The 27207-nt window shown below is 41.6% G+C and overlaps 1 protein-coding gene across 2 annotated transcripts in view; it reads left to right on the top strand.

Moving 5' to 3' along the window:
* The window catches only part of sema3ab (sema domain, immunoglobulin domain (Ig), short basic domain, secreted, (semaphorin) 3Ab), a 256069-nt gene that overhangs the window by 123472 nt on the left and 105390 nt on the right, over positions 1 to 27207 (top strand). For both annotated transcript variants that reach the window (XM_060842583.1, XM_060842582.1), the window contains exon 4: positions 11458 to 11577. In XM_060842583.1, coding sequence (XP_060698566.1) covers positions 11458 to 11577 — 120 coding nt within the window. The remainder of the gene's footprint in view (positions 1 to 11457; positions 11578 to 27207) is intronic.

Raw genomic sequence — 27207 nt, 5'->3', positions numbered from 1 at the left:
AGTCAAAGGCTCTGCCATCTCCTCCCTAGTTCCCAGAGAATCCTTGGATAAATTCCATCCGGCCAGGGTACTTGTCTACTTTCACACCTTCTAGAATTGATAACACCTCCTCCTTACTAACCTCAATCCTTTGTCATCTAATAGCCCCTAACTCAGTCTTTTTCTCGAAAATATTCTCCTTTTCCTGAGTGAAATATTCATTTTGCAGCTCTCTGATCTCCACAGGGTCCACACACAACTTCCCATTTCTGTCTTTGACTGGCCCTATTCCCACCATAGTCATCCTTTTATCCCTCACATACTATAGAAAGCTTTAGGGTTCTCCTTTATGTTCTCCTTTATGCTAGAATCAATACAGAGGAGGTGCTACACTGTTAGAAACAGTCTTCAAATGAGACAGGGAGTTGATAACTCCTCTGTCATCTTAATGACCATAAGGCTGCTGGGAGATGTTTCTGTCCATTTTGACACCAGGCTATATGACATCATTAGATTGGGTGGAACTTAATGAAGTCTTCAACATTAACCCTTTTGAAACCATTTCCTTGCACAACAGACCACAGAAGGCCAATTAGTATCTACAGAAGAATTTTGTTTCGGTGACATTTTGCACTATTTTGAAAGCATGTGTTGTGAACCTTTCCTTCCCTGTGCTAGCTGGGGCCTGCAAGTGTCCTCCATACTTTATGTTTCTTTATTCAGATTTCTGATTCTATTCAGGGTGAATTGTAATTCCCAGAAAATATGATTTGAGTCAGATGTTAAACTTAGCAAAATCTCAAAGGTGACACCAGCTCATCTTCATTCCATTGACTTCTGGGTTCAAAGGAGGCAGCCAATCTGCTCCAGATGCCTAGTTACCCAATGAAATATCATCATCAGGCTGGAAACCTTGTATTGGAGCTGTCTTCCAGCTTTAACCATGATCTGCCTCATTTGCTGGGCCTTGGAGACTCTGACAGCTCCTGGTGAGTTGATGATAACAGCTTAGGGAAGAAAGGCCTTCCAGCACTGCTATTGGCTGAGAGAAGGAGGAGAGCTTTACCTAACCCAACAGTTTCCCATCCTCCTTCATGTGGGTCTCTCACTGTATCTTACCCCAAAGTCCTGGATTCAGGGTTCAGGATCCTGCCACCACCCTCTCTGCTCCCAGTCACAGGCAGTCGCCTGTCTTCCTTGTCCTGGAAAAGTGCTTTCTGCTGATGCTTAATTCGAAGCCAAGTCAGCTGATGTTAGGAGTAAGGATCCTGGCAATGTAAAGAGGTGCATGCTGTGGCATTAAATCTGCAAGAACGACCAAATTTCCTCTTCCAAATTCTGAACTCCACCCACCCACGCAACTCAACCCTGTCAACATTTGGGCTCGAGATCTAACTTGCTCCCTCTTCATTTGCTTCCGTTAAATAGCCTGCAGTCTAATGCAGCCAGGTTTGTGGCTGATCATCTGTAAGTTATCAAATCTGTGTGTTCTGTACTGGGGTTGTGTTGCAATGGTTCTTTGAGCTATTATTAGTATGACGTCTTATGATATCAGATGTAGTTTAATTATAAGTGCAGACGTTACCAGGTCAGAAGGCTCAACCAATCCTTTTGACTCATTCTTTGGCAGAAATCTCTAAAATCCAATGCATTTAAATCTCTGCAATCCCATCCATTAAGGTTAGTTCAGGTATTAAATCACTGAATATAAAAAAAAGTTTCCTAACATCAACTTACCTTCCACCAGTTGAATACTCCATGCTTTGTCTGTCAAACAAAATTAAGTTTGAAATATTGTAATATTGTCCTAACTTTGTGAATTTCCATATCTGGGATGCCTGATAGAAGGATATGGCTACACTATTTTCTGCAAATTCCGCTCCAAGCCACTCACCATCCTGACTTGGAAATATATCGCCATTCCTTCAGCGTCACTGGGTCAAAATCCTGGAATTCCCTCCCTAAGGGCATTGTAGGTCCACCTACAGCAGATGGACTGCAGTGGTTCAAGCTCACCCCCACCTTCTCAAAAGGCAACTAGGGACAGGCAATAATCTGGGCCCAGCCAGTGACAGTCACATCTCTACTTTCTGCTTGATGTTAATTGGCCAGAACCTTTAAGTGTTGTTGGAGTCACAGACTGCCCATCCTATATATCTTGAGATAAAGTGCTGTGCTGAAAAATGTGTTGCTGGAAAAGCGCAGCAGGTCAGGCAGCATCCAAGGAGCAGGAGAATCGATGTTTCGGGCATAAGCCCTTCTTCAGGAATCAAGTGCTGTGTACTGGTCTACTTTAGTATCATAGATGTGTCATTGTACATGTGGAGATAATGACTGTGATAAGACAAGAACACTAGGTAAAAACAATGACTGCAGATCTGGAAACCAGATTCTGGATTGGAGTGGTGCTGGAAAAGCACAGCAGTTCAGGCAGCATCCGAGGAGCAGGAAAATCGATGTTTCAGGCAAAAGCCCTTCATCAGGAATAGAGGATGAAGGGCTTTTGTCCAAAATGTCGATTTTCCTGCTCATCAGAAGCTGCCTGAACTGCTGTGCTTTACCAGCACCACTCTAATCCAACACAAGAACACCTTCGCTGTTCCCACTCCCCAGCCATTTAACATAGTAAATGTCCTTGTCTTCAGCTCCTGATACAATTCCTTTCTAAAAGCCATGATTATATCTCTCTCCACTATAGAGGAGTTTATATCATAAACACTCACTGTGTAACATTGCCTGTTAAGAAGTTAGTGGTCTGCAGAAAGCAATTTTCCTTCAGAAGCTGAAATTCCACATGGATTGCTGCACTGCCACTGCTGGTATCTTTCAGTTGAGACAGTAAACAAAACTTTTAGATTCCACCTTCTCCAACTGTGCTCTGCACAGAGATATCCCCTGCTCCTCATTATCACCCAGTTGAGCAGCTGTACAGATCTCTCTAAAAAGGTGGGAAGCTGCCATTGTCATCCTCTCTCACTAGAGACAGACAACTGGTGGTGAGTAAACTTCAGGGTCATTGTGCCTTGGGTCTGGGGAGAGGTTGAGAAGGACAGTACTTCGTGGTAACCCCTAGCTGGTGTGAGAATTCAACATATACTGTTGACATCACTTTGTGTTGCACACCAGCTATACAGCCAACGGAGATAACCACATCGATAGAACAACTCCTTTATCTCCATCCCCAAATCCCAAATGTAAATACTCATTTCTGTGCGGAGAAACTGAGGGTTGTGCACCGTTTGGGTATGGTTGTCATCTTCTATCAGGCCATCAGAACAATGTAGAAAAAAACTAGAGAAGGAGTCACATTTTTATTCAATATTTCACTGTTGTAATGTGGAGAACACAGTGATCAATTTGTATGCAACAAACTCCCACAAACAGATTGAGACCAGTGTTGGCTGAAAGTTAAAATTTTATTCCTGTCCAGTCTAAAAATGACACTCGTGACAGTGCAGCATTCCCTGTGAAACGTCAGCCTGGATTTTGTGCCCAAGTATTTGGAAACGTGATGATCCTTGAACTCAGGTACAACAGCATTACTGACAGAGCCAAGCCTGGGTCCAAACAGAGGCACACAATAGAAGAGAATTCAATAAAGGATAAGTGTATTGTAACCCAGTCCCAGATGGCCAAGCTGTGTTTGTCAGCGAGAGAATTAAATGGAAAGGGAAATGAATGGAAAACACTTAATCAGCGTGTGTGTGCGCCTCTCTGTCTGATGTTGAGGTTGCTTGTTGCAAACAGGTTTTAAGATGCTTTTGTCAAATTTATTTAGGTTAATTAAGCCAAAGCTATAATAAATTAACTAGCATCGTATTCAAAGAATACAAAACCGAAGTTAAATGTATTTTCCCGAAACATTGTACCAAACGTTAAATCCAGCTGCTCTTGTACTCATCCAGATGGCTTTATTCTGTTCCAGTTTGCTCCTGTGTGGAGCATGTTTGTACAGATGTGTTCGTGTTTTTATAACTGGGCAGGAAAGCTTGTATGACACTCCCTAATCAGTGTTACAGATCTTCAACATTTGTCTGGGGATTAGCTTGAGTGTTAGCTCCTAAAAATGTTCGTGTAGGCTGTCACTGGTTTCGTGATTTATGTAAATCCTTTTCTAGCCAAAGCATTCCAATTATCATTAAGAAAACTTCCTTGACGTTTTGGGAAGTGTTAAAGGAAATGTCTGGTATCTTCAACAAAGTAAAGCGGCTCTCTCAGTACAAATTAATTTGTTCCTGCCTAATTGTACAAAGCGCATCAGAGGAAAAGATGGTTCAGGTCAATATAGAGATGGCATCCTTGAAGATTGTTAAGCCAACTATCAAAGAAGCGTAGGGAATCAGAGTTAATGTTCATTATTATACTCTGTAAAAGATCAGGGCATCAAAACTGCAGTTCCTTTGTGCAGAGGAATTCAGGAGGATTCAGTTGCAATCTACTCTCTTCATTGAGAAGATGACAGGTCCTTTCAAGTGTAGCTGATGTAATGCTAGTTGGAACGCACATTTTTACATCAATTTTCTTATTTTTGTTTTTTGCCTTACAAAATGTAATGTAGACATAATAACTGGAGATAATTTGATACAATTAATTATCTCCCTGTTCCCTGTCCCTCTGTTCATTCACACAGACATGATTGAACTGACTGTATAATTTTATTAACAGAAATACATTTAGTATTAATACCACTTTATAAAATGAAGGAATTTTGTTGAGAATATGTGATATTGTCCATAAAGTAATGGTTACAATACCAAAGTAATTAATTCACCAAAGTTTCAATACTACAGTGAGATACAATTAAATATAATAAGTGTGGTATTTCATTGACCTGGCCAATTTTCGAACATCTTCAAGTGAATAAAAACTGAAAGAGCTGAAGATGCTGGAAATCAGAAACACAAACAGAAATTGCAGTAAAAGCTCAGCAGGTCTGGCAGCATCTGTGGAGAGAAACCAAAGTTATTGTTTCTGGTTGAGTGACCCTTCCTCCGAACTCAAGTGAATAACTTCTTTAATATTAAGTACAAATTTATTCCACTACATCCACAAGTTACTTAGCATTTGTAAGTTTATTTGTTACATTTCAATTGCCGTCTGTTGTTGTATTTCCTTCTATCGGAACGATTCGGGGCTAAATGCTCTGCTTCAGAATGGATACAGCATGGGTTTAATTCCCACTGTACCAGCTGGGGTTACCATGAAACACTCTCCTTCCCAACCTCTCCCCTAACTTGGGGTGTGGTTACTCTCAGGTTAAACCACCACCAGTCATCTCTCTCCAATGAGAGAGCAGTCCACTAAGAGTATGGGAACTTTACCTTTAGCTTTTCTTTACACCCGTGAAGTTACTCAAATTAAAAATAGTTATAATGAAACTTAAAATCATGGATCATTCTAAACCACATGATTGTCCATTCTTCAATTAATCAGGAAAAAAACAAAAATTTAAATTTTGCAATGTTGTAATTCTTAAATTTTTTCCTGCTTTCTGCCTATTCATGTAATGGATGTGGATTTATTGAAGATGCTTCAGAAGAAAACAATAGCAACGATTTTGGGACTTTGAGCACAAATACACTTCCCAAACTGGACTTGTTTCAATTCACAATAAAGGATGTGGAACATAGAGCAGTACAGCACAGTACAGGCCCTTCGGCCCTCAATGTTGTGCCGATATTGTATCCTCCTCTAAGATCAAACTAACTGACATACCCTTCATTTTACTATCATCCATGTGCCTATCCAAAAGTCGCTTTAATGTCCCTAATGTTACTGACTCTACTCCCACTGCTGGCAGTGCATTCCACACACCCACCACTCTCTGTGTAAACAACCTACCTCTAACATCTCCCCTCAACCTTCCTCCAATCACCTTAAAATTATGCCCCCACATGGTAGCCATTTCCACCTTGGGAAAAAGTCTCTGGCTATCCATTCTATTGTACACCTCTATCAAGTCATCTCTCAACCTTCTTTGCTCCAGTCAGAAAAGCCTTAACTCCCTTAACCTTCCTTCATAAGACATGCCCACCAGTCCAGGCAGCATCCTGATAAATTCATCTGCACCCTCTCTAAAGCTTTCACATCCTTCCTATAATGAGGTGACCAGAACTGAACACAATATTCCAAATGGGACCTAATCAGGGATCTATAGAGCTGCAGTGCAACCTCGTCGTTCTTAAACTCAATTCTCTTGCTTATGAAAGCCAACACACCATACGTCTTCTTAACAGCCCTCTCAACTTGGATGGCAACTTTTTAGGGATCTATGAACATGGACCCCAAGATCCCCCATTTTCCATACTGCTAAGAATCTTGTCTTCAACCATGTATTGTACCTTCAAATTTGACCTTCCAAAGTGAATGACTTCACACTTTTCCAGGTTGAATTCCACCTGCCACTTCTCAGCCTGGCTCTGCATCCCGCCAATATTCCATTGGAACCTACAGCAGCCCTCCACATTATTCACAATTACACCAACCTCCGTGTCATCAGTAAACTTACTAACCCACCCTTCCACTTCCTCATCCAAGTCATTTTTAAACAGCACAAACAGCAGATGTCCCAGAACAGATCCCTGTGGAACATCACTGGTCACCAAGCTCCAGGCTGAATACTTTCCAACCACAACCACCGTCTGTGGAAGTAACTGAAACTATTTGATCTGTTGTTGAGCACAGAACTTGAAGAGCCGTACAAACCAGATTAGAACCAGCTGTATGTGGACCACAGAATAATGCTTACACAGAACAGGATCCAGGAGACATCAGCTGTTGGTGTCTTTCAAATGGAATGTAGATCTCTGTCTGATCGAGAGTAGATTTGGAAGTTCCAATGATCTGTATAATACAAGAAATGTGCAAGTGAAGTTAGCATTTTGAGGTTGGCTTTGGGCTGTTAGGTATATATAGTTGGGGGTGATTTCAGTTCTGTTGAGCAAGGAGTGAAGGTACGAGGATGAATACACTATTATTTTGTTTGATAACTTGTAAATCTGGAACAGTTGTATTTTATCCCTTGGACAGTACATGAATGGTATGGAGTCATGACTGGAAACTTGTGCTTTAATGTTTGAAGAGGCATGAGGACCACAGGTTTCTGAGATTAACCGATCTGCATAATCTTCCTGGAGGCAGCCAATGTACAGGCTTCCTCTTGAAGCCCATCTAATAAAGGGTGTGAGTGTGTCAGGAAGGGGACACTTGATGCTTAGGGTTGTTGGGAGGGATAGGCATGGTCACTATAGGTGGTGAAACCATGAGGGTGTTTCAAGATGTTTGTGTATCTGAAGATTAAAACAGATTAAAACAAAAGCTTAAAATTAACATTTAAAATTGTCCCTAGGTTTGCCACTGATTTGCTGCTAATTAGCTGCCCACTGCTGCTGGGCAGGCAGCTGATGATAGTGTGGGTCTTGGAGGCAGATACTCATCAGCAAACCCAACCTGGGTGAAATTTTCTGAATCATCAGCCACCAAAGATACCTGTTTACGCTGCTAAGTGCCTAATTATCTGGTTCCTACTTTACAATGGTGTGTCTGACAAAAAGCACATCATTAGCTGTGAAAACAAACTTTGGGGTGTTCTGTCATCATGGAAGGTGCTGTAGAAATGCAGGATTTATTCTTGTTTGAACATACACCATCTCTGGAAGGAACAGGCTTGATGGTCCAACATGTCTTTTTGCCCTCCGTGCTCTAATATAACAGAATCCAATTGGAGAAGTGAACACTAACCGATCATAACCAAATGGTTTTATTCAGGGTTGACATACTCTGTTAAACTAATAAATGATCCTGTTGTAATTGTAACCTCTGCAGCCTCACTTTAACCTCTGCAGCCTTGTTCCTGGTTCTGGTAGATATTCAACAAGAGATAACCAATAAAGATCTTTAGAGAAGTTACCATTGTAATTTTTTCAGCTGAGAGTTATCTATGCGTATTTTTAAAGTCTAACATTTGCAACAAATCTTTTCTTTCAAGAAAAAATTGACATTTTAGGTGAGATGTTCTGTTATACACCCAGTGTTCCCACAGGGCAATGCACAGGACTTTGCTGGGGTTTGTCCTTGCAGATTCACTGCTGGTCTCACTGTCACTGGCTGAATGCTTCTGCAGTTCCTTATCGTCACCTGGATCAACCAATTATCCCAGTACTTGTGCCATCCAGCAAGTTATTTATTATTTTATAATAATCTGAGCAATGGGGCAAAATGCAAGAAAATTATAAATGTTCATTGTTTTAAAAGTCTCTCCAAATATATTTATATCATCAAACAATCTGCAGTTTATCGCTCATATTTTGTCTATTTGACTAAATACAGTGCTGTTATGTTGGATTAACTCTCGTTATTCTACTGCTATACTGACACTTTCAATAAAATATTCTCATCCTTGCCCTTTAAGTAAAAATCCTTTACTCATCAGCAGGTTCTGGTTCAGTTTAAGAGGCAGGAGTGATCAAGGCTACAATGAAACAGCACATTTGCAGTTGCCATTTATTTATTAAGTGGTGGGTTATGGATGTGGTTCAGTTGCGCTGCCCAGGAGAGGATTCTATTGCATGATTTTGCTGCAACTTCCCGGCAACCCATCCCTGTAATAACAGGCTGTGAACGTACTAGGACCAAGCTACAAGTTCTCACATAGGTCTGGACTACTGTGTAAGCAATCGATCAGCTGCCTGGTAAATGGGCTACGTTGAAAATATATTCACCATCTGTGCAACTCTTCTACATTCCAACAGCTGTGCCTTAAGCATAAAATCCCAGATGGCAATATAATTGACAGCAATATTTTCCCTTAAAAATAGTTGATTTCTCCAATTCAAAGTTTTTAGTGTAGGTGGCAGGCTCATCTCTGTCAATATCTGTATCAGCCAAGCCAAGACAGTGCAATGTTTATCTCTATGAAAACAATAGTGATCTTATCTCCTTATGGTTCTGATGTTTATTTTGTGTGTACTATTAGACTGTGGAGTTATTATTAGACATAACTTCATCAGGTAGTTTTATTTTGAAGCTATTATGGGCAATAAGAATGGACATAGAGTCATACAGCATGTTGTGGTTCTGTTCGCCGAGCTGGAAGTTCTTGTTGCAAACGTTTCGTCCCCTGGCTAGGAGACATCATCAGTGCTCTGGAGCCTCCTGCGAAGCGCTTCTTTGATGTTTCTTCCAGTATTTATAGTGGTCTGTCCTTGCCGCTTCCGGGTGTCAGTTTCAGCTGTCCGCTGTAGTGGTTGGTATATTGGGTCCAGGTCGATGTGTTTGTTGATGGAGTTTGTGGATGAATGCCATGCCTCTAGGAATTCCCTGGCTGTTCTCTGTCTGGCTTGCCCTATGATAGTAGTGTTGTCCCAGTCGAATTCATGTTGCTTGTTGTCTGCGTGTGTGGCTACTAGGGATAGCTGGTCGTGTCGTTTCGTGGCTAGTTGATGTTCATGTATGCGGATTGTTAGCTGTCTTCCTGTTTGTCCTATATAGTGTTTTGTGCAGTCCTTGCATGGTATTTTGTAAACTACATTAGTTTTGCTCATGCATTGTAGCTAACAATCCGCATACATGAACATCAACTAGCCACGAAACGACACGACCAGCTATCCCTAGTAGCCACACACTCAGACAACAAGCAACATGAATTCGACAGGGAAAACACTACTATCATAGGGCAAGCCAGACAGAGAACAGCCAGGGAATTCCTAGAGGCATGGCATTCATCCACAAACTCCATCAACAAACACATCGACCTGGACCCAATATACCAACCACTACAGCGGACAGCTGAAACTGACACCCGGAAGCGGCAAGGACAGACCACTATAAATACCGGAAGAAACATCAAAGAAGCGCTTCGCGGGAGGCTCCAGAGCACTGATGATGTCTCCTAGCCAGGGGACGAAACGTTTGCAACAAGAACTTCCAGCTCGGCGAACAGAACCACTACAACGAGCACCCGAGCTACAAATCTTCGCACAAACCTTGAAGTCATACAGCATGAAACTAGGCTCTCTCCAAGTGCATGTAACTACTATCTCTCAACTTACCCATCACTGACATCAGACTCATCATTTTCCAGCTTTGCATTATTTATTACAAGACAAGTTGTGGAGAGTGAGGAGGTTTCTTAAAGGATAAAGCAGGATATAGAGCAGTTGGAAAGTGTTTTTGTGAAGAAATTGCAGATGGAGTTTAATGTGGACATGTGCAGTGATGTATTTCGGGAAACTATAGGAATATAAAGTAATAGGAAACGATACAGTAAATGTCAGGCCTTTTACGGAACACTGATATACAGAGGGATCTTAGGATGCAAGTCCATAGCTCCCTGAAAGTGACAATACAATTGGATAAGGTGGTGAAGTAGATATATGGCATGCTTGCTTTCATTGACTGAGGCATTGAGTATAAAAGTTGACAAGAAAGACATTAGTTGGGTGGCTTTTGCACTTTTATTTGCAGTTCTGGTCACAAGGATATGAAGGCTTTGGAGAGCTGACAGAAATGGTTTACCAGGATGTTTCCTGGACTGAAGTGTATTAGATACAAGAAAAGGTTGGACAAACTTGGGTTGTTTTCTCTAGAGCGTTGAAGGCTGAGTGATGACCTGATAGAAATATATAAAATGATGAGAGGAATGGATAGAGTCCTTTTTCCAGGATGGCATAATTTTAAAGAGAGGGGAAAAGTTTAAGGGGGACAACCAAGGCAAGTTTGTTTATACAGAGGGTGGTAGGTGCCTGGAACTCATCGCTGCAAAGGGCTGTGGAGACGAAGGCACTGAGTACAATTAAGACAATGAAGAATAGGTAACCAAAAGAGAAAATGCTGGAAAATCTCAGCAGGTCTGGCAGTATCTGTAAGGAGAGAAAAGAGCTGACGTTTCGAGTCTAACTGCTTTGACAAAGGGTCAGTTAGACTCGAAACGTCAGCTCTTTTCTCTCCTTACAGATGCTGCCAGACCTGCTGAGATTTTCCAGCATTTTCTCTTTTGGTTTCAGATTCCAACATCTGCAGTAATTTGCTTTTATTAATGAAGAATAGGTTCTTGATTGGAAAGGGGATCAAGGGCTATGCGGAGAAGGCAGGAGAATGGGATTGAGAAAATTAGCCATGATCGAATGGTGGAGCAGACTCCATGGGCTGAATGACCTAATTTTGCTCCTATGTCTTATGGTCTTATGACCTTATGGAATACAGGGATAAGGACCATGTACAGGTAGATGGGATTAGTTTAGATTGGCACCATGTGTTGTCTCAGACATGATGGGCCAAAGGGCCTGTTCCTGTATTGTACTGTTCAATGTTCTATGTAAGGAGTAAACCTGATTTACTATTGAAACTGACAGATTTAATGTTGCCAGAATGTATTCCTGGAATAGTCAGTACCATTCAAGAAATAATTTGAGCTGAAGACAGTTCCACAGAGCAACTTGCATTGACCCCTGAATTCCTTCCATGTTATCTCTCACACAGAAAGAATGTGCAAACTTCATCCGGGTTCTGCAGCATTATAACCAAAGCCACCTGTACGCCTGTGGAACTGGAGCCTTTCACCCAGTCTGTGCCTACATTGAAGTTGGTCATCGACCTGAGGTAAAACAAAATCCCTCTTACACCTGTTTCCTATTTGTCTAATGCATTTTCTGTGATGATCTGCTTGTATTATAATTCTAACAAAAGAAGCCTGTCTTTCTGCAAACTATACAGTTTCTCATATCTCCTTATAGTTTTAATAAGGTTGGGTGTGGAGCAAACATCAAAGATATTATTGTACTTCAGTCATCGTGATGGCTTAACAGGACTCATTGTTGTCAAGTGCTTCATTTTCATTTTGTATTTAGTCAACTGTTGACTTCAACACAATATTATCTGATAACCGCATCCAGTGAAGTCCAGACATGAAGACAGTGATCAAAATAAGAGATCAATTTATAAGACCATAAGACATATGAGTGGAAGTAAGGCCATTTGGCCCATCGAGTCCACTCCACCATTCAATCATGGCTGATGAACATTTCAATTCCACTCACCAGCATTCTCCCCGTAGCCCTTAATTCCTCGTGACGTCAAGAATTTATCAATCTCTGCCTTGAAGACATTTAGCGTCTCAGCCTCCACTGCACTCTGTGGCAATGAATTCCACAGGCCCACCACTCTCTGGCTGAAGAAATGTCTTCGCATTTCTGTTCTGAATTGACCCCCTCTAATTCTAAGGCTGTGTCCACGGGTCCTAGTCTCCTCGCCTAACGAAAACAATTTCCTAGCGTCCACCCTTTCCAAGCCATGTATTATCTTGTAAGTTTCTATTAAGTCTCCCCTTAATCTTCTAAACTTCGATGAATACAATCCCAGGATCCTCAGCCATTCCTCGTATGTTAGACCAACCATTCCAGGGATCATCCGTGTGAATCTCCGCTGGACACGTTCCAGTGCCAGTATGTCCTTCCTGAGGTGTGGGGACCAAAACTGGACACAGTACTCCAAATGGGGCCTAACCAGAGCTTTATAAAGTCTCTGATAAATCTCCTGGCCCCGATGGGATACATCCTAGAGTTCTGAGAGAGGTGGCTGAGGAAATAGCGGAGGCATTGGTTGAGATCTTTCAAAAGTCACTGGAGTCAGCGAAAGTCCCGGATGATTGGAAGATCGCTGTTGTAACCCCCTTGTTCAAGAAAGGATCAAGACAAAAATGGAAAATTATAGGCCAATTAGCCTAACCTCGGTTGTTGGTAAAATTCTAGAATCCATCATTAAGGATGAGGTTTCTAAATTCTTGGAAAAGCAGAGTTTGATTAGAACAAGTCAACATGGATTTAGTAAAGGGAGGTCGTGTCTGACAAACCTTCTCTATTTCCCGGTACATGTTGCGTCCCTGGTCCTGACCACTGTTAGGAGGTCTGTACATAACTCCCATTATGGTTTTTTTGCCTTTGTGGTTCCTCAATTCCACCCACACAGACTCCACATCATCCGACGCTATGTCGTTCAGTGCCATAGATTTAATTTTGTTCTTAACTAACAAGGCAACCCCACCCCCTCTGCCCATCTCCCTGTCTTTTCGATAAGTTGAAAATCCTTGGATGTTTAACTGCCAGTCCTGACCCCCCTGTAACCACGTCTCTGTGATGCCTACCACATCATAATCATTCACTATGATCTGTGCCATTAGTTCATCTGCTTTGTTATGAATGCTACGAGTATTCAGGTAAAGTGCCTTAATGCTAACTTTATCATTAGAGATAGTGGAAGTCATAAGATGTCCTAAGTTATCCTTCCTTTTTGCTGCATTCCCAGTCTGCCTCGAGTTTAAATCCGCCTGCACATATGCTATCCTGTTGCTTATCTTTCCATTTAACTCCATACTCCCTGTCACTTTCACTTTCCCTTCCTCCCAACTCAGAAGTTTAAAGACCTACTGACCACCCTATTTATCCTCTTCACTAGAACATTGGTGCCTGATCGGTTCAGGTGGAGACCGTCCCAACGGTACAGATCCCCCCATGAAGTGGAATCCCTCTTTCCCACACCAATCCCTTAGCCACGTGTTTACTTCCCTAATTTTCTTATCCCTACGCCAATTGGCATGTGGCTCGGGCAGTAATCCGGAGATTATGACCCTTGAGGACCTGTACTTCAATTTCCTTCCTTGTGCTTGATAATCCCCAAACAGGTCCTCCACCCTAGCTTTGCCTATGTTGTTAGTCCCAACGTGGACCACAACAACTGGATCCTCCCCCTCCCGCTCCAATATCCTTTCAAGCCGGTCGGAGATGTCCCGCACCCTGGCACCGGGCAGGCAACACACCATGCGAGACTCCCGATCCGGCTTGCAAAGGATACTATCTGTCCCCCTAATTATAGAATCCCCTATAACCACTACTTGTCTATTAGCTCCCCCCTCTTGAATGGCCTTCTGCACCATGGTGCTGTGGTCAGCTGGCTCATCCTGTCCAGAGCCCTTTTCCTCATCCGTACAGGGAGCAAGAATCTCGTACCTGTTGGACAAGATCAAGGGCTGAGGCTCCTGCACTCCTGAACTCAGGATCCCCCTACCTGCCTCACTTACACTCACACTCTGATGTCCCTGATCACGAACTGAATGTGAATTAGTTAATCTCCCAGGTGTGACCGCCTCCTGAAACAAAGTGTCCAGGTAACTCTCCCCCTCCCGGATGTGCCGCAGTGTTTGAAGCTCAGATTCCAGATCATCAACTCTGATCCGGAGTTCTTCCAGCAACCAACACTTGCTGCAGGTGTGGTCACTGCCGTTCACAATGGGATCAGCCAGCTCCCACATCATACAGCTACAGCACATCACCTGCCCAGCTAGCTCTGCTTATTTAATTACTTTGTTACTTTGTACAGGTTTGAGTTAAAATACTTTCTGATACCTCTCTGCTGTAGTCTTTTCCTAAAAAAGAATTAATAGATATACAAAAAAAAGTAAATTTTTAACCAGTCACTGGTAAAGAAATAGAAAATCCTTACCTTAAAAATCCAGAGTAGTTAAGGAGGTTAGAGGAGGAGGGTGGGTGGGAGATACTACAGTTGTAGAGTCTCGGGTTTAGCCACCTTGCTGATATATATGGTCACTGCTTTCCTTCCCGGCTGCCCCTCTGGTCATCGTCACTTCCCCCTACTTCTCCCGCTCTTTCTTAGCTGTAGTCTTCCGGGTTCGTTTATACTCAGCCACTGCTCCCACTCAAAATGTGAAGGAAAACCAAAGATCAGTTAATGCGATCAACCATCTGGTGTTGCAATCCAATTTGTTCTCTCTGTAGGTCAAGCCACACATTAAAGTTATATTTTGCAGGGATATGTGGGCATTACCAGGTGACTCATTTCCTGTAAACATTTTGCTCGTGATTTTGTTTCTGTCCTCTATGGAGGCACTACAGCTCCTGTCACCCTTTCAGTAAGGGACCATCTGCAGCAGTGAGGATGAGAAATGAAGTGGTTCTCTCTCTGTGTTTGCATGGTTCATTGGCTGCTATTATTGGTGTTTTGATTTCTTCATGTCCATAAACCATTCTCCAACAATTGGGCAGGCTACTGTCTTATACAGCCACCAGCAGATGATGAGAGGAGAGCTTGTCCATTCCTTTTGCCTCCATGTGCTATCTTACTTTCACTTTCACTTCTTTGTCCTGCACTGTAGGATAAATTTTGGGTGATCATGATGGACATAGTAGCGTAACTACCTATCACCAGGTGAAATATAAACACTGTGATCAGTCAGAAACTGTTGGAAATTAGTGAAGACTTGCAGCTAGCATAAACAGCTTTCTCTTATGTAATAAAAAACAAAAGAACTGCAAATGCTGGAAATCAGAAACAAAACAGAAATTGCTGGAAAATCTCAGCAGGTCTGGCAACATCTGTGGAGAGAAATCAGAGTTAATGTCTCGGGTCAAGTGATTCAAGTTCTGAAGAAGGGTTATTCTATCAGAAACATTAACTCTGATCTCTCTGCAAAGATGGTGCCAGACCTTATATTAGACTTACAGTGTGGAAACAGGCCCTTCGGCCCAACAAGTCCACACCGACCCGCCGAAGCGAAACCCACCCATACCCCTACATTACCCCTTACCTAACACTACGGGCAATTTAGCACGGCCAATTCACCTGACCCGCACATCTTTGGACTGTGGGAGGAAACCGGAGCACCCGGAGGAAACCCACGCAGACACGGGGAGAACGTGCAAACTCCACACAGTCAGTCGCCTGAGTCGGGAATTGAACCCGGGTCTTCAGGCGCTGTGAGGCAGCAGTGCTAACCACTGTGCCACCGTGCCGCCCACCTGCTGAGATTTTCCAGCAGTTTCTGTTTTTGTTTCTATTTCTCTTTGTTTCTGTTTCTCTGCAAGTTTCATTGAAAGAGCTTGGCCATGAACTGATGCTAAAACCAACACAGAGGAAGATAATGAGGGTGATGCTGAACAAATGTTTCTATTTTTCTGTTGCAAAGGAAAATAGACATAAATAACTTCTCAAAATAGTACTCAGTACTGATAAACCACCCACCACCAACAGTGTTGGTGTACAAAGTGAACGCTAGTCAACTGCCAGAAGACACATCTGGAGGCACTAGCTATTATCATTCCTGGTGCTTTGATTAGAAGATGTTTGTCTAATGATGTTGTATTGTGGTATGTTTATATTTTTTAAAATCAGTTCTGTTTAAACTCTTTGGCTTGGAGTTTCCACTTCACACCCTCCAGCCCACCGTTTCCTGTTATTCATTTAATGGGTGGACTTCCTGGGCTGCCAAATGCAAAAGCAGAAAATTACCAGCGCTTCAGTTTAATAATAATGTCACCGTAAGAGCCTGCCAAAGACCCAGGATACTTTTTCCTTTTCTGGTGCCCAGCAATTGAAAAGACATTGACATTGCCAGTCCAGCACATATGGCTACAATATACATTGGCATATTTAGACCACAGTTCCTATTTTTAACATTGCTGCGGTTATGTGTTTCAGTGAAATTATTCCAGATTAATGACAATGGGAAAGAGATATGCATACCACATTTCATTTAATTTGAAAAATTAATGCAGCAAAATTCAAGATTGTGGCTATCAGAGAAAGATCTTTATCAACACCTGTAAAAGCATGATTTTAAAAATTGATAGGGCAGGAGGATGCATTTTGATTGTCTGCCAAATCAATCCTATTATAGAAACAGCCGAGTGATTTACATGTGATTAAAATTGCAGACAGAGCAATTTTCCATCAAGCATATTCTAAGGTTATACTCAATGTCAGAAAGAATGTTCATCTGACACTTTCACCTGTTACTTTCCATGCAGATGTCTTCCTGCTTTTAGTTAATTATATATTTTGAAAATATAAACCCATGTAAGTATCATTATCAATATCTCAGGCATTGATTAATTTAAAGGGTTTTTAGAAATTTTATTTCAATCTTTGAGCTGCAAATTAAGTAGTTGGTGCAGAATACTTTTGTAAAAGAACCTCTCTGAAAGAAAGGTTTGAGAAAAGCAGGGTCAGGTCTTAACAAAAGGAAGCAATTTATCTCCTGAGGGAACATTGCTGTAATAGTTTCAGTATATAATGTTCCTAACAAAATATTCCAAAGGAAAAATCTACAAATAAACTCTTCTATCTGGCAGGAGATACTCAGAGATCTATGCTGCTTTCCAGCATCCTCCAGGGAGACACACTGTTTTTGTACATTTTGCCTCCACAGGAGTTATTCTGCTGATGTAGCAACAACAAGTCTCACTGTATAGTGCCACAAGAAGCCCTATAATCAGCATCTGGACCAGTTTTGGATGCCAACTGTGAGATTTGCCAATCAGAGATGCTCAGTCTCTACCCAGTGCTGCTGATTAAAGATACAAATATCTCTCACAGGATATGAATCATCAATTATTTTTGTTCAGAAAATTTAATAAAGAGAATGATGTGCTTCATGAGCACTTCTCTATGTTAATCTTCATTAATTGGGAAGGTGGTGACATAGTGCAAATGCCCCTGATCCTAGATTTAAGTTCTAGAGACTTGAGTTTTAAACCCATCATGGCAGATAGTGAAGTTTGTATTATGTAAAATCTGGAGTAAACCTTGATCCGTTTGCACATTCTCCCCGTGTCTGTGTGGGTTTCCTCCAGGTGCTCTGGTTTCCTCCCACAAAACAAAGATGTGCAGGTTAGGGTGAATTGCCTTGCAAAATTGCCCATAGTGTTCAGGGATATGTAGGTTAGGTGCATTAGTCAGGGATAAATATAGGGTAGGTGGAATTGGTCTGGATGGGTTACTCTTTGGAGGGGAGTCGGAGGACGGAATGGCTTGTTTCCACACTGCAGAGATTCAATTATCCAGGGAATTATTCAGGGAAGGAAACTGCCATCCTTCCTGGTCTGGCTTACCTGTGACTCCAGAGCCATAGTGATATGATTTACAGGGCAAGCTTGATTATCCAAACAACACGGGTGGGGAGTATTTTGTTCGGATAATTGAATGTTTGGATAACAGAGTTTACCCAAGCATCGGGACCTTGAGATCTTGCTTGGATAATCCGAAATTCGGATAATTGATTTTCGGATAATCGAGATTGTACTGTAGACATTACAGCTCTCTGGAATGACTGAGTACTTCACTCAGTTCAAAGTCAATTAGAGATGGGCAATAAATGCTGGCATTGCCAGCGATGCCCATATACCAGACAAGAATAGAATAGGAAATCTTCCGCCAGTCCAAAAATATTCATTAACCACTACTCTCTGTTTCCTGTCACTCAACCAATTTGGTATCCTGCCCCTTTTAATCTATGAGCTATAACTTTGCATTATATCTTCTAAATTTTCCACCCATCTCAACTTCTCTTCCATATCTTTGTGATCCTTAGTTTTGAAACTTTATAGTGGATATTTTTCCAGATTCAACCATCTTTCCAGTCACATTGGGCTGACTGGGTCAGGGATGGAAATGAAGGTAGATGAAGCTGAAATTCTGCACCAATGACTGGCATGCTGACATGGTGAAGATAGAAGTCACTTGTAGACACTTGAAGGCAATTAGAGCCAGTTACAGGACTGACAAAGTTCCCGCACTACCTGGGATTTCCAATTGAGAAACCAGGCAAGAGGCATGAGCCTGGACTCCATGGCTGCCTCATGTAGAGCAGGGCTGTGGAACCCCACACGCATCAGAAACAAAACAGAAATTACTAGAAAAGCTCAACAGATCTGGCAGCATATGTGGACATAATCAGAGTTAACGTTTCAAGTCTATTGACGCTTCTTCAGAACGGTCCACACTAATCCCGGTCACCCAGCAACAGCAGGGTATCCCACTGACAGGTCGTCCATCTGTGATCATAACCAGGCAGCCGTGGGTGCTCAAAATGTTTAAAAAAAAGATCTTTGATGCAGAGAGTGCCTCATGTTGAGGCTCCCTCTCCTCCTTCATCAAGAAACTCCCTCCTCAGCTGGTCAGGATGCTGATGTGTTATTGCTGGAGGCTTCACTAGGCAGCCCTCAGCTTTAAGAGCTTACCTCCTCTGCTAGAACTTCAGCTACTCTCTGCCATTGCTTGGTTAGACTCTTCAAAAATGTAGATGAAAGTGCCTGAGCTATGTATGTGGGTTTGGGAGCTGAAAATGTCCCTGAAGCAGCATGGTAAATCTTTGCTATGATCTGTGACATTAAAGGAAAAAACAAATCATGTTGTAAAAAAATAGAAAAAGCTTGCAGTTTCTATAAAACAAAGTGCAATCACTTAATAGTCAAACCACACTCCCACACAACAGATTCTTAAAGCACAATGTAATCTGCTGAGATTAATTGGTGTAGTGATTTAGTTCCTTTCTACATTTTATTGAGAACAGAAATAAATTCTCATTCTTGTGCATAATTCCAGTAAAGAGAAATGAAAAGGCAGTAATTAAAAACATTGAGACAAGATAAGTTTTGGGAGTCAGTGTAACTAAATCATTGAGGACAGGATATGGTGAGATGAGGATTGATTTCAAACAATCAGATAAAGTAAGGATGAAATGTTACACATGGAACAAAAAGAGAATTTGTTTCAGTATGTAAGAAAAGTGCTAACAAACTCATAAGAACTTTGTTCCAATAACTTATTTCATTTTGAAACGTTCAGCATTTGCCCATTAACCAAGTACACAGGAAACTGGAGAGGATCAGCAATGTGATAGTAATCAAGCAATTGTGTTTCTGTGACAAATGCAGAAATGTCTGGGGAATCTCAGCAGATCTGGCAGCCTCCAGCAACTTCTAATTTTGTTTCAGATTTCCAATATCTGCAATCATTTGTTTCAGTGATGTTGATTGAGGGATAAACAAAGGTGTGCCAAGACAACAGGGAGACCTTCCCTGATCATTATCTGGAAAATGTAATGGGATGTTTTGATGCCTGGTTTGGTAGGTAGCCTGTGATTTAACATCTCTCAGAAAGCAGCATCTCTGAAAAATGGAATATTACCCTTGATCCTAGTGCTCACGACAATGGAGTTGGACTTGAACCTGCATCCTTCTGAACAACTGAGGTATGAGAGTGACTCCTGTGTCCAAACTAATTAGGATCAATAGCCCAGAGAACAACAAACTTTCCACCTTAGACCAGGCATTCTGTTAAAAACAATGCTCACGGGATAGAGTCCATGTGATATGTGGGGCTCATGATTCTGAAAAAATATTATTCATCCACATTTGAAACCTGTTCCTTTGTGTAACAAATTGAAATATTTCCAAAATTATATTTATTATATCTACCTTGAAAAAATCTATCTCCAATGATTCACTTTCTTTCCAGTGTTTTCACCAGTTCTCCCCCTGAGTAAGTTTCTTGATGAAATATACAAGGAAGAAATAGTTTTCAGGCCAGACGTGTTAGTTTCACTACTGCTGACTATTTAAAAGAAAAGTTTTAAAGTTCAGACCAAAGTCAAGCCTTCTGGTGTTTTGTTTGATCTGCCCAGTGTAGGTTTGTATCAATTCCTTTACAGAAAATGTTATGAATAATAGGACAATTGTTGCTTTGCTCCTGGATTGTGAGCAGTAGTGTGCTTTAAGAGTTCCCTGGCTGTCATCAGTGATACTGTTATTAAGCAGTGCCAAGTGTTTGATCACTCTGCATCAATGATTGTCAATTTAGGCAGATTCCACGTCTTTTCTATTACAGAAAATTACTCTTCAGAAGGCAGGAGAACCAGATTAATTGACTGAGAGTAACCCTCTCTTAACCAAAATTAGGTGATGACATATTCTTAATGATCACTACAGCTTCAAGTAGATATCTTGAGGTAATTTAGAAATTATAATTACAAACATGTCAGAAGGTTATTAAAGTAAATTTAAAATGTCTGCCCTTCAATTACTATGACTGTGGCACGCAGACAAATGTTCTTTATTTGCATAATATAAAACAATGCTTCATGAAAACAGATTGCTAAAATTATCCTTGAGGTGTTCTAATGTGTACTAATAACTTCCATCAACATAGACATGAACTGTCGACATGTATAGACATCTTCCCTCCCCTTTGATAGTTTGGCAATTGAATATTGTTTTCGAAGTTAGACAGTCAGTTATGTACAAAATAAAAAACTTTCTGCAAGGCAATGTCTACTGACAGACCTTGAGTTCTGATATTCTAAACTGTTTCAACAAAACATTTGATAATCTCTATCAATTAGATTCATCTTGTTTAGGAGCACATACACTTCTTTTTCTGAAGGTTATGAATTCAAATCTCAAACAAACTCCCAACCCAAAGTTAGGCTGCAACGTTGTGATGAAAGGAATGCTGCATAATTAGAGGAAGGTGTGGGTTTTGTTCAAATGCACAAAAATTGAAGGAGAAGAATCAAGTTCTTCTCCTTTCTTGGTCGATATTCTTCTTTCAGCCAGTACTTTTAAAGTTTGATAAATTAGTCATTCACATTGCTGATTCTGGGATCTTGCTCTGTGCGTTGGCCCACTTAATAACAATCATTGTACTTCAAAGGAATGTATTGTTTGTAAAGTGATTCCGAATAGTTCTGAGAGACTTGATAAAGCAGCAAGTAAATACAGATTCTATTTATTCCTTCTCTTCTTCTTTAGTTTGACAATGGTGGTGATATGACACATTTAAATGTTTATTTGTATCTCTGAAAAGGATATTTATCTGCATTTGCAACTTCATTTCAAACTTAGACAAAAGAGAATGATAAAGCAGTTGAAATGAATACAAGTCAATAGAATAGAAAGTCCAACTCAATGGCTATTTGCCATCGGCCTTTTTATATTATTTCCCAAGATGAATTTAAAACCTTGAATTGTTCTGCATTAAAACCACGATTCCATGCTTTGGTTCAACAGCTGCAATCTTCATCATGCAAAGTTTCAATAATTTTGTATTAAATTATGAAGATAAGCTGTATGTTACCAGTTCTTGAATGATGGGAGAAATGATGAGTTAGTTGGTGAAATGGAGAGAAAATGGTAAAATCTCATTTTCAACATTGAGAAAATCAAAGTTCTGATTTTGCATGTTTAATTTGATCGATTCAATGAGAATCTCACTCATGAGCAGCTAGGGACCTGTTTGTATGCACTAACACCTCATTATTAACTAATATTGCCTCATTGATATACAAGTACTGAAACTTAGAAAATAGTTGAGTGGCCTGGATAGAGTGGACATGGAGAAAATATTTCCACGGATAGGAGAGATAGGGACCCCAGAGCACAGTGAAAGGACAACCCTTTAAAACTGAGATGTTCAGGAATTTCTTCAGCCAGAGGCTGGTTAATCGATGGAACTCATTTTCGCAGAAGGCTGTGGATGCCAAATTATTGAGTGTATTTAAAGCAGAGAGAGATAGGTTCTTGCTAAATAAGGGGATCAAGGGTTATGAGGAGAAGGCAGGAAAGTGGGATTGAGAAACATGTCAGCAATGAGCAATTAGTGGAGCAGACTGGTTGGGCTGAATAGCTGAATTCTGTTCCTGAGTCTGATGGTCTAAGTTGCTGTTTTTACAGATAATGGAGTGGTATTAGATAAGGTCAAATCCTGACATGAAAGTCAGTGCTGGACCGTTTTCTGGCCCGCATTCTCTAACAAGCCAAGGGCAGGGATTGCCAGGCCCCTTCCACCACTGCTACCTACAAAGGTTCAAATCAAACCAGCACTGGCCTCATCAAATCAACATGGCGAGTTCCAGACTTAATTACAACCTGGTTCACCACAACAATACTTTGGAGCTCAACAAAGCTTTACTTTGTAATTTTGAAGCTTTGTACCCAGAGACAGGTATCCATCTCACACATTAGAATACAACAAGATGCATAATAAGACCATCAGATGTAGAAATAGAAGTAGGCCATTCAGCCCATCGGGTCTGCTCCACCATTCAATGAGATCATGGCTGATCTGATAATCCTCAACTCCAATTTCTTCCTTTTCCCTAAAATCTTCAGTTGTCTTACTGATTAAAATGTTGTCCAGTTTGTCCAGTTGCTGAAACATCTGTGTCCCTCTGCAGACTTCTCTCAGGGCTCTTAGCTTGCTTTCTGAGTTCTCTATCATTTTGCATTTATTTGAACATAGAACATAGAACATAGAACAGTATAGCACAGAACAGGCCCTTCAGCCCACAATGCTGTGCCGACCACTGATCTTCATGTGAGGTAAACCTAATGTACGAACCCTCAAATTTCTGTGACCATATGCACATCCAGCAGTCTCTTAAATGTCCCCAATGACCTCGCTTCCACAACTGCTGCTGGCAATGTATTCCATGCTCTCACAACTCTCTGCGTAAAGAACTGGCCTCTGACATCCCCTCTATACTTTCCTCCAACCAGCTTAAATCTATGGCCCCTCATGTTCGCCATTTCTGTCCTGGGAAATAGTCTCTGGCTATTGACTCTATCTATGCCTCTCATTATCTTGCACACCTCAATTAGGTCCCCTCTCTTCCTTCTTTTTTCCAATGAAAAAGGTCCGAGCTCAGTCAGCCTCTCTTCATAAGGTAAGCCCTCCCTTCCAGGCAGCATCTTGGTAAACCTCCTCTGAACCCTCTCCAAAGCATCCACATCTTTCCTATAATAGGGCGACCAGATCTGGACGCATAGTTCCAAGTGCGGTCTAACCAAAGTTTTATAGAGCTGCAACAAGATTGCACGACTCTTAAACTCAATCCTCCTGTTAATGAAAGCCAAAACACCATATGCTTTCTTAACAACCCTGTCCACTTGGGTGGCCATTTTAAGGGATCTATGTACCTGCACACCAAGATCCTGCTTTCCTCCACACTGCCAAGAATCCTATCCTTAATCCTGTACTCAACTTTCAAGTTCGACCTTCCAAAATGTATCACCTCGCATTTATCCAGGTTGAACTCCATCTGCCACCTCTCAGCCCATCTCTGCATCCTGTCAATGTCCCGCTGTAGCCTACAACAGTCCTCTATACTGTCAACGACACCTCCAACCTTTGTGTCGTCTGCAAATTTTCTAACCCATCCTTCAATCTCCTCATCCAAGTCATTAATAAAAATTACAAACAGTAGAGGCCCAAGAACAAAGCCCTGTGGAACACCACTCACCACAGACTTCCAGGCAGAATACTTTTCTTCCACTACCACTTGCTGTCTTCTGTCGACCAGCCAATTCTGTATCCAGACAGCTAAATTTCCCTGTATCCCATTCCTCCTGACCTTCTGAACAAGTCTACCATGGGGAACCTTATCAAATGCCTTACTGAGTCCATATACACCACATCCACATCTCGACCCTCATCAACTTTTCTAGTCACATCCTCAAAGAACTCGATAAAATTTGTGAGGCATGACCTGCCCCTCGCAAAGCCGTGCTGACTGCATTTAATCAAGCCATGCTAATCCAGATGGTCATACATCCTATCCCTCAGAATCCTTTCTAACACCTTGCAGATGACAGGCGTGAGACTGACTGGTCTGTAATTGCTGGGAATTTCCCTATTTCCTTTCTTGAAGAGAGGAATTACATTTGCCTCCCTCCAGTCCTCAGGTATGACTCCACTAGAGAGTGAGGATGCAAAGATCTTTGCAAGCGGTGAAGCAATCACATTTCTCACTTCCCAAAGCAGCCGGGGACAAATCTGGTCTGGGCCTGGTGACTTGTCAATCTTAATGTTTGTCAGAATTTTCAGCACATCAGCTTCCTCTATCTCTGTCCATTTCAGCATGCACACCTGCTCTTCAAAGGTTTCATTCACTACAGGGTCCTTTTCTTTAGTAAAGACAGAAGCAAAAAACCCATTTAGGGCTTCCCCTACCTCCTCAGACTCCACACACAAGTTCCCTATGCTATCCCTGATCAGCCCTACTCTTTCTTTGACCATTCTCTTGTTCTTCACGTACGTGTAAAATGCCTTTGGATTCTCCCGAATCCTTGCTGCCAAGCCTTTATCGTGCCCCCTCCTGGCTCTCCTCAGACCAATTTTGAGCTCCTTCCTCACTGCCTGTAATCCTCTCGAGCTGAGCAAGATCCTTGCTTCCTCCACCTTACGTAAGCTGCCTCCTTTCTTTTGGTGAGAAGATCCTCCGCTCTCGTCATCCAAGGTTGCTTTATCTTACTCCTTCTTGCCTGTCTCAGAGGGACATATTCATGCATCACTCGCAACAACTGTTCCTTAAACGGTCTCCACATGTCTATAGTGCCCTTTCCATGGAACAATTGCTCCCAGTCCGTGCTTCCCAACTCACGTCTGGTAGCATCATAGTTTCCTTTTCCCCAATTAAATATCCTCCCATTGTGCCTGCTACACTCCTTCTCCATAGCTATATAGAATGTGAGGCAGTTGTGGTCACTATCACCAAAATGCTCTCCCACCACAAGATCTGACACCTGCCCTGGCTCATTGCCAAGCACCAAATCCAAAATGGCCTCTCCCCTCGTCAGCCTGTCAACAGACTGAGTTAAGAAACCCTCCTGAACACACCTTACAAAAACAGCTCCTTCCAAACTATCTGCTCGAAGGAGGTTCCAATCAATATTGGGAAAGTTAAAGTCACCCATTACAACAATCCTACTACATTCACACTTTTCCAAAATCTGCCGACCTATGCTTTCCTCAATCTCCCTGCTGCTATTGGGGGGCCTATAGTAAACCTCTAATGAGGTGACTGCTCCCTTGCTGTTCCTAATTTCCACCCATACTGACTCGGTAGGCAGATCTTCCTCGACAATGGTAACTTCTGTAGCTGTGATACCCTCTCTGATTAGTAGTGCTACACCCCCTCCTCTTTTCCCCCCTCCCTATTCTTTTTAAATATTCTAAACCCTGGAACATCCAGCAACCATTCCTGCCCCTGAGAAACCCATGCCTCTGTTATGGCCACAGCATCATAGCACCAGGTACTGATCAATGCTCTAAGCTCATCACTTTTATTCCTGATACTCTTTACATTAAAGCAAACGAACCTTAACCGATCCTTTGGTTCTTTCCCACGAAATTCCTTCCCACTGGCTGCGCTACCTCTTGCTATTGCCTCACCTCCATCAACTCTCACCCCCAGTATATAGCTCAGGTTCCCCCCCCCCCCCCGCCGCCATACTAGTGTAAACCCTCCTGAACCACTCAAGCAAACCTTCCATCCAGGACATTGGTCCCCTTCCAGTTCAGGTACAACCCATCCTTCATGTACAGGTCCCACCTTCCCCAGAAGGCATCCCAATTATCTACATATCTGAAGCCCTCCCTCCTACACCAGCTGCACAGCCACGTGTTAAGCTGCGCCCGCTCCCTGTTCCTCGCCTCGCTATCTCGTGGCACCAGTAGTAAACCCGAGAACACTACTCTGTTCGTCCTGCTCTGCAGTTTCCACACTAACTCCCCAAAATCACTTTTTATATCCTCAATATTTGCCTTGCCTGATTATATAGTTCCATCTCATTCAGAAATTAGAGCATCACGGGTCTTCTCTCTTATCAATGAGATGAACAACAGAGAAATCACCAGAACACTGAGAGAGAAACCATGCATGAAAACTCCCTGAAAATGATGCTTAGCTAATTTTCAGAAATTTCAGTCCAACATTCTCAGTATTCTATTTTAATCATATGATGAAGAATGATGCAAATTGATTTCTTGAGCAGAGTTTTCCTAATTAGAAAAAGGGCTGAGAAGATTTATGTTGTACAATAAACTGATTTTGTTCCCAACAGCACACACTATTTCATCACAGCAGACTGCACTCCACAATCTAAATGTCAATATTGTTCTTACAGACAGTATTTTATCCAAATGAGTTGGCCAATTAAGCATGACTTGAGTATGATGAAAGTTTATTCCAAATGAATGACTGTTATGTGGGTTGAAAATATCCTTCCAATTTACAATTATGTTTGAAGTTTGTTATTTTTGTTCTCCTGCCTTCTAGTTTTATGTTTAATATTTGAATCAAATATAGACTTGTCTCCAATGAAAAGCATTTTAGTTCATGTAAATATTTTAAAAACTTGCATTTTATATCTCATTCTTTACCTCTTCCTGTGCATTGATATCATTTTAATAAGTGAGTATAAATTCAATGATAAATCAGGTCTCCTCAATATGTGGATGTTGACAACACTACCAATTCAAATATTAAATTGGGTTGAACCCACCTTGACCTCAAATATTCCAATAGTATCATGGGACTTTGCTAATCTGCATAACTTAAAAAGTGAGCATGGTCAGTCTTTTGAGTAAAATGGTTTTCCGTCT

This window comes from Hemiscyllium ocellatum, chromosome 23 (genome assembly GCF_020745735.1).
Source record: "Hemiscyllium ocellatum isolate sHemOce1 chromosome 23, sHemOce1.pat.X.cur, whole genome shotgun sequence".
NCBI classification, from domain to species: domain Eukaryota; kingdom Metazoa; phylum Chordata; class Chondrichthyes; order Orectolobiformes; family Hemiscylliidae; genus Hemiscyllium; species Hemiscyllium ocellatum.
The sequence above is the reverse complement of the archived record's forward strand: the minus strand, read 5'-3'. Positions and strand labels throughout refer to the sequence as shown.